At 34.7% G+C, this 8873-nt stretch overlaps 1 protein-coding gene across 1 annotated transcript; it reads right to left on the bottom strand.

Moving 5' to 3' along the window:
• LOC142525072 (protein SMAX1-LIKE 3-like) lies at nt 1–3114 on the bottom strand. Its single transcript, XM_075629240.1, has 3 exons — nt 1736–3114; nt 1394–1631; nt 1–1291 (listed from the first exon to the last, which is right to left on the bottom strand). The coding sequence occupies exons 1-3, from the start codon at nt 2905–2907 to the stop codon at nt 167–169; spliced, it is 2535 nt and encodes an 844-aa protein (XP_075485355.1). The 5' UTR covers nt 2908–3114; the 3' UTR covers nt 1–166.
• Between the last annotated feature and the right edge of the window lie 5759 nt (nt 3115–8873).

Here is an 8873-nt window from a genome sequence, read left to right as displayed (position 1 = left end):
GAAACAATTGTGTATAAGGTTAGACTAAGATCCGGTAATAAAACTTACAACCTTAAATGTTACAGAAGTATACCATCACCCCATGTATCAAAGATCGAGAACTAGTCTGAAGTACAAAACATATAAAACAAAACAAAGATTTTGAACTTTTTCGGTTTTCATACATTCAAAGCACCTGAATCTTGAACACAAACTTCTCATCCACTAGCTCTAAAATCCCATTATCAGAAACTGAATGATACTCACCTAGATTATAATCTTCTGTTGCAATATTCAGATCAAGCAAGCCACATTCTTCCTCTATCTTTTTCTCATGAATATCCCTTTCTTTGATTGGAGGAGAACAAGCTCTTGATGCAGAACTAAAGCTTTCACAACTGAAAATGACAATGGCATCCTTGAAAACAACTTCTTCTTCACTGTCTGATAGTGCAAATGTCCCGTCCTCGATCGCCCTTTTGAAGCGCTTGAGAGAAAGGTGATCCATTTGATCGAAATCTTCCAAGAAAAAAACCTGGCTGGGATTCTCCCGAACGCCTTCCAAGAATCTCTCGAACGGGCTTCCACCGTGCTCATTTCTTGCCCTTTTGTTGTTGCTTACTTCCTCTGTTGAATCGGCTCTGGTTGACGAGAAACTACTGAGATATATCGGGTTGAATCTGTCGTATGAACCGAATATGGTCCTGGCAAGTTCTCTGGCAACTATTTCTTTTCCATCAGAATCAACTCCTAAGAAAAGAAGCCAACTTTCTTCTCTGTTTTCTCTGTTCTTGATCATGTTTTTCTTGCTTTTCATCATCCCGGACCGGCACTTTAAGACGGTATTTGCTATCTCAGGAATTATCTCTCTCTGCCATGGAGCATTCTTTCCTAAAGTTTTACAAAGAATTTTTATGTTCTCCGAGTTAAACTCTATAAATCTGTGGGTTAGCTCCATATCTCCACTTGTTTCACTAGAGGAAGCCGAATTAGGACTAGAATTCGGGTTAGATAAGAGGTCCGGTTTTGTTTCTGTTAAGTAGTTCTTAAAACATGGTTTAGAAACTTCGGTTTCGTTATCGTGTAGAAAGATTTGGGGCTCAATAGGTGCATTGTTTGGCTCAAAGATTAGCGGCCAATCTAGAAGGCTTTTTTGAAGCTTAGATTTGTTCTGATCATTTGAAGATATAGAGGTCGAAGGAGATTGTGAAGGTAACTCGAAGACTACTTTTTCAAGAAAATGCGGCTTTTTATGAACAGATGTGCAGATTGAGTTCCATTTCTTGCAAAGATCTTTGATTTTTTCACATTCCTGAAAACCACAAAGTATAACAAGAAAAATATGAGATACCTATATGCACATTTCATTAATTACAAATATTTTTCTATTCAAACACGAAAGAACTAAGTATACCTGATCATTGCTAAGTTGTTCCGTGTTCTCATTTTTGTACTGTCGGAGCCATGAAGGCAAGTTTGAGCTGCAAGAAACAGCGCTGAACTCTTGTTTCGAGCTCGTTATACCTCGAGCTTCTCTCTCGAAGTTTGCTGAGCAGTCTGAACAGCAAACCAGATGTTTCTTGACTCCGGCCTTTTGAAATAGCCACTTGGAATCATCAACTGCCTCTTTGCTGAACCGATCATACGTTTCACTGCATCGAATGTAATTAAAGTCACATAAAGCAATCATCCTGTATCGTTATCCAGATTCCAACATCCCATTGCAAAAGATAAGAAAAATGCAAAAAAAAATTACCCATCGAGGCTCAAACTAAGCGCCAAGCTGCTATTATCTTGGATTGTAAGAGGATAAAGACTCCAAAGTGTCTCTAAAGAAGGGTGACCATTTTTGCATTTTGCATAAGTTTTAAAGTTAGCAACTCCCATAAGCCATATTCTTCTGTTTTCTCCAACTCCATTGATTACTCTGCTGAGTTCCATCATCATATACTCCACAGGGCATGAGTAAAAGCCTTTTCTTTGCTCTCTATGCTTACACCAAAACTCAGAAACCCAATCAAGATTTCCCAAGTACAAAACCGCCCCACTATTCACATAAGCTTTTACAATGGACCTCAGCTCTCCAAGCTTCACTTCAAACTCTTGTTTCGAGATGTTTTGTAGCGTAAAAAGTGGGACACTTATGAATTGCACGGACTTCATAACAGTAGGAACGTCTCTCCTGTCGAACTTATCGATCACTTTCCGAACAATCCTCTCCGCAGTAGATGAACACTCACTAACAATGACAGTGTTTCTTCTTTTCTTGTTCATCAATGCCTCAAAAACGCTCATCACATCATCATTCTTGACTAAATTCTCGGTTCTGCCGAGAGACAGACTGTTTCCAAGAACCAAGGATTTGGTAATTTCTTTGGAGGGACAACTTAAAACTGGACTCTTAGACCTACAAATCTCCAAGGAAACAGATTGTTCCACATTGATTTTCACTTGCGTGCTTGAAAATCCAGCTTCCCTCATGACTCGACTAATGCTAGGATCATCTAAAATCGAAATGATCAGCTGTTCAATCTCGATTTTGAGTGCTAAAATCGGCTGCTGCTGCTGGTTTTCAATCGAGCCACGACGTTGGTGTGCTTGAGCTCGTTTAAACGCTGCGATAAGAGCGTTCGAGAGAGACGGAAAATGAGAATGAGGGTTTGAAAGAGGGCTGGAAACAGCGGCAGGAAGCCGATTTAGAGCAACATTGAAGCAAAGTTCAAGTGCCCTACACTGGAGTGGATGGGAGTTAGTTTTAAGGCAAGCCCTTTTAAGCAAACATGTGGATGAGGCAAGCATAGTACTTGCCACATGAAGAGGGGTAACTTGTGCATGTCCCCTCCTTCGAGCAAAACTTATCGCTTGCTTAACAATGGCTGCTGATTCGGAACTTAGAGATTGCTGAAGTGTGTATCCTCCACTTCTCATGGTTGTTTCAAGATTTGGAGTTCTCAAGATATATTCGAAAGCGCCGGGCTCGTTTCTAAGGATGTTGTGCTACTTTCTTGATGATAGAAAGACTAGGTAGGTTAAGGGGTTTCCTGAGTTTCATAAGTTTGCGTAATCTTGGGTATGTGCATGGGAAGTTGGAGTTTTAATAAGAGATCAAAGTGTGAAGTGTGTTTGTTCTTTCCTTGTTGCTGTTAGTTTTGCATGCTAAAGTTATTTTAAAGAAAATTTGTATTAAAGGTGAATGCATGTGAAACAAAGCTAAGTTGTCTTGCATCTTTTACTAGTACAGGAGATAAAGCTGGATTGATAAATTTGAAGAAGTTAGATTGCTTTCTCTTTTTTAGAAAGTAACAACAATATTTGGTGCATAAAATATGCATACTTCATTGGTACAAAAGGACTCAAAATGGGTACAAAAAGAAAAAGAAAAAAAGAGTAGCTAGTTGATATATATATCTATCACAAAGAACACAGTGAAATGAAGAATAATTTGAACCAAATATAATGTTGTCCAATATTTTAAATCAAATGTGTCAATTTTATAGTTCTTTTTTTATTTGTTTGGGCTCATAAATAATGTTGGTAGAGTCATGATTAAGACATTATTATGTGACAACTTAGGAAAAAAGAGAAAGAACATCAACAGTAACCAAAGCCTGAAAAGGAAGTGTTGTGTTGTGTTTGTGTTTGAAGGAATTTGGGAAGTTAGAGTAGCTTCTTCTTGTTTTTTTTTTTTTTTGTTGTTTTGTTTTTAATTACTTATTATTATTATTAATTTATTAATATAATTATTTTTGTGATTAAAGAAAAGCAAAGAATAAAGCAATTTCAAATGATTGATACAATAGAAAGGACTAAAAGATGGGGATTCTTTTCTTCTTTTCTTTTTCAATTTTCCTTCCTTCTATACCCACGAGACCAGCTTGTTTTTGAATTCAGAAATCAGAATCAGACACGAATTAAAGCTTATAATCCATATTAAACATGCAATTAATTAAAGAAGTACCCGTTTTCTCAGTTCTCATGTATACTTGTTGGATAAATGGTAAGTACTGAATGAAAGGAAGTGAAAGTTGTTTCACGTTGGAAAATGTGTGAAGAATAATCTTCCTTATTAGCTCCAAGTTTGAACTAAGGGTTTCGGTCTCACGGGACATCAGGAGTTTTTGGAATAGGGAAGACGCTGATAGGTTGGATTTCAGTGAAACACACGCGTGCACGGTCGGCTCGGCTATGTGAGGTGAGGTCTCTTGACCGTATTAATATTTTTGGACAAAATTTATTTGGAAGTGCATCCGTCTAGAATTCTGCGTTTGATCGCATGCGTCCCTTGGCATTTCTCTCGCATCTTTGCTGCATTCCCTTCTCGTTCACTTTGTGCTTGAAAGTTTTTTATATTTCGTTCGCTGTTATTAAGAGTTGTTGTGCTGTATTCTCTTGATTCGAAATCGTTGTATCTTAGATACGATTGTCGTCAATGTAGAACACTGTTATATGAACAATTTCGTCTTGCGGATAAAGAACTTATCCTTGTCTCCGTTTATTGCTTCATGTTGCTACACAATAGTTTCACGCACATACATGCAAGTCAATATATGGTTATTTTTCTTTATTTCAATGAAGTAACGCATTCAATAATAGAAAATACAAATATATACAGTATTTGAATTTGGTTTAGCAACTTTTGTCCAACCCCAATAATTATTTAATTAGTGGCAATCTTTGTCGATAGAAGATACTATGATCATCTCGAGCTTCGCTCCCATTATGGAATGAATTATATAAAAGTGAATGATCTCATCAACAACAAAACAAAAGAATATGTATATATCTATCTACCTAGTTAGCACAGTTTTAAGGGTAATGCGTGCATCACTAAGTACGAGAGTTTATTCAGTGTACATCATAAAGTAACAACTGCGGATTTTATCGTCATAAAAAAAAATATACGATGTACATCTAACTAAACGAGGAGAGTTAATTCTTTTATAAATAAGAAATTGTGAATTTCAATAATATTTATTTAAATTATTTATAAATTTTGTTAGCTCAAAAGATAGTGAATCCATCTTTATTCACAAATATCAAAATGTTCGATCCAATATTGATTAGGAACATGAAAGTTGAAACTTCCACAAGGGTGGAGGTATATATAAAGTGGTCAAAAGAACTTCTTTTCCATCTCAAAAGACTTGTAGCACTATTGCCTTTAATTAAGCTGTTAATTTTGCCAGACCGAATGGTATATAAATTTTAGGTCCGATTTTGTACAAAATTTATTATGAAATATCACACATTTTATTTTTCTATTGCAACCTATCCTTTTTGAACTAAAAGTTAATATATAAATTTTAATTAAATAAATAATCCACCAAAAAAAATTTGTATGTGTGTGTGTGTTTGTGTGAATGTTTTTTTTTTTTGAACTAAAAGTAAATAATTAATGGTTATATTATGATCACATAGCCGTTAGAAGAAAAGCATGATCTACCATATAATCAAGAAATCATTATTTTGGGAAATATCCCAAAGAATAGGCACTAAAAATGTGCCTTTTAAGGTTTAATATATTGATCTAAAGTACCCATTATGTACGTACTTTTTTGGGCAATGCAATTTTATTTTTCTCATCAATGGCAGCCACAAACGCAGTCATATATATATATATATATATGTGTATATATATGTATATGTATATGTATATATATGTATATGTATATGTATATATATGTATATGTACACACATGAGATACAAATGATATGTTGTGTATTAAAATTTTTTTACGATGACAAAACCCGTAACCATTATCTTTCAGTATTATGTAATAAATCATGCTAGTAAGATAAAACGTATTGTGCGAACCTTGTGAGACAGGCTCTCGCCTTATAACTTGTTAGTAGGAGGAATCAAAGTCATGACAGTTGAATAAGCGCTCACATATTTCATCGACTCGAACACGCTGAGAGCGGATTTCACGTAGATGATATAAAGGATCTACCACAACAACAAAAATGATTTTCCGCAACACGTCATCAACAGCGTGCATTAAAAGCACGCTGCGAATACTACTTTTCACGGCGTACACCTATATGTGCGCTGTTAATAGTGTTGCACTTGATACTATTGACGGCGTGCATTAAAAGTACGCTGCGGATATTACTATTGACGCCGTGCATTAAAAGCACGCTGCGGATAGTAACTTGATACTATTAACGACGTGCATTATAAGCATGCTGCGAATATTATTATTGACGGCATGCATTAAAAGCACGCTGCGGATGGTAGTATCCGCAGCGCACAATAAATGCACGCCGTTAATAATACTATTAACGGCGTGCATGTTTATGTGTGCTCTTAAAAGTAAATCATTTTTTTTTAAAAAAAAATTGTGTTCAGACATTACGGCGTACATTAATCGCACGCCGTCAATAGTATTATTCACGGCATGCATATTATTAGCACGCTGCGGAAAATGAGTTCGAATTTTTAAATTAGCGACGGTTTTAGTAATACCGTCGCTAATATAGCGACGATTTAAATCGAAAAAAATCGGCGACGGTTATAGTAAACCGTCGCTAATAGACGTAAATCGACGACGGTTTAAAAACAACCGTCGCAAAAAATCGCAAATTCTCTATTTATCTCCCATTTCCGTTTCATTTTACTTCTCAACACTTAAAATTTTTCTCTACTTGTACGATTTAGTTTCGATTTAGATACGTGTTTTTGTTTCAATTTATGGTTAATTTTTTTATTGTTAATTAAGAGAATGAGTATTATTATTATAGTTGTATTGTTAGTTTTTATAAAAAAATTTTAAATTATAAAAGTAAATTTTTTTTTTATTTTTACGCAAAATTTAGCGACGGTTTTGGAACTGTCGCGAAATAATAAAATTGTCGCTAAATTTAAACACCGTCGCTAAATTAGCGACAATTTTGAAGTTTTTTTCTGTCGCCGATTTGCGACTGGTTTTGTCAAAAACCGTCGCTAATATTTTTTTTACACTTTTCACAGCATACATTGCACGCTGCGGAAATGTGTATTAACAGCATACATATGCACGCCGTTGATAATAATATTAACAGCGTGCACATGCACGCCGCGGATAATCTTGAGCTTTTAACCGCTTGCAACTTTGCAGCGTGCAATGCGCGCTGTGGAAAGCCCATATGCGCGCTGCGGAAAAGCCATTTTTTTTGTAGTGTACTTATAGTTCCCAAGATTAGATGTTATTTTTTGCTAGATTTTGATGTACATTTTCCTATAGGATATTTAGTCTTTAAATTGCAATATAAAGAAGATGTAGGAAAATTAAACGAGGCCTAGAAAAATAGTGATTGGAGTTGTAATTATCTCCAAAAAGGATTGTAAAATGGAATTTGGAAAAGTTTAGGGGCCTTGAAATGGAGACAAAGTTTCCACATATTGATCTTTTTGCAGTCTTTTCTTTAGCAAAAGAAAAGGTATATAAATTATCCTTTTAAATATTGTCACTATCTTGCATTCATAAAGCCTTTTGCTTTCTATAATACATCGCAACTCATTTTTGCATCAAAATAATGGAAGCCTCGGATCTCATCAAACTCCCTCCCACCAATATTTATTAGAATAGGTCTCTTGTGAAACGGTCTCATGAATCTTTATCTATGAGACGGATCAACCCTACCGATATTCACAATAAAAAGTAATACTCATAGCATAAAAAATAATATTTTTCATGGATGACCCAAATAAGATATCTCTCTCACAGAATACGACCCGTGAGACCGTGTCACATAAATTTTTGCATATTTATCATGAAATCATATGTCCTATCTTGTCTCATATATATTCAATGCAAAATAAAAATTTAGACTTCCAAAAAAATTAAAATTAATTAATCATAATTAATCATAATTATAATGAATAAATTTAAATATTATTTGATGGAGAAATTGTTGTTAGACAGATGAAAATGAGGTAATTAGGGGTGTGATGTGATGTTATGAAACCTTTTTTGCTTTCACAAAAAACAATGAATGCCTTGGATCCCTCAAAACAAATCATAAGATTCACTATGATTTTGGATTTGGTAACAAATAACCAAGAAAAAAAAGAAAAGAAAAGTGTAATTCAGATTGTGTTGTGGGGGCTATTTCCCAGCTTAGATGGATAGGGTTCATGACTTGGTCAAAAAAGGGAAATTCACACTAAAGAAAAAAGGTAAACGAGAATGTTTTCTTTTTTCTTTTCAAAAAAAAAAAAAAATGGGTGTGCTGTAATAATTGTTCTGATCATTTTTTAAAAAATACAAAAGGAGAAATACTAATAAGACTATAAGAGCAGGCCAATGATGTAATGTGTGGTTTTAATTTGATTTGGGCGCGATGGTAGTTTGTTCAACGTTGGTAATAAGTTTTTTTTAGTTGAAAAAAAATTGTTATAATTGAGTTTTGAATCTGAAACCTCACACAAATATACATGTTATTCAAACTTGAGAGGAAGGACAATAAAAGTTTCATCCTCGAGAAATGGATTATCTGGTTTCCTTTGTACTTATGAGAGAACCTGCACATTCGGCAAAACTAACAATTACAACGGCTAGTAAATTCAGCAGCAGTAGTAGCAGAAATTAAGCATCTGCAAGCATTGTGCAACAACTTACATTTTCAACCGTCGAAAATTCAATATCTCACACTATTTCAATAACCTCCCAATTAATGTTCATTATTTGACATTATTTTTGCTAGACTTTTGTTATTATTTTGAATCTGTAAAGACAATATAACTTCAGTGTTATGAATGAAAGACTAGTTTTCGAGTTTTTGAAATATGTGACTTCCGAGGTTTGTTGTTTTCAAATGCATATTTGAGAGCAATGTCGGTATCAATCATCTCGGTTCGAGGGAATGACAATACTAGCATAATAATTAATTTTCGGATGGAAAAAAAAACCCAA

This window comes from Primulina tabacum, chromosome 14, assembly GCF_025594145.1.
Source record: "Primulina tabacum isolate GXHZ01 chromosome 14, ASM2559414v2, whole genome shotgun sequence".
Taxonomy (NCBI): domain Eukaryota; kingdom Viridiplantae; phylum Streptophyta; class Magnoliopsida; order Lamiales; family Gesneriaceae; genus Primulina; species Primulina tabacum.
The sequence above is the reverse complement of the archived record's forward strand: the minus strand, read 5'-3'. Positions and strand labels throughout refer to the sequence as shown.

Excerpts from the sequence above, each read along its gene's own strand:
- LOC142525072 (XM_075629240.1), bottom strand. The coding sequence starts at position 2,907 with ATGAGAAGTGGAGGATACACACTTCAGCAATCTCTAAGTTCCGAATCA. Across the intron at positions 1,632-1,735 it reads CTTAGTTTGAGCCTCGATGG|TGAAACGTATGATCGGTTCA; the intron begins GTAATTTTTTTT and ends CATTCGATGCAG. Across the intron at positions 1,292-1,393 it reads AACAACTTAGCAATGATCAG|GAATGTGAAAAAATCAAAGA; the intron begins GTATACTTAGTT and ends TGTGGTTTTCAG.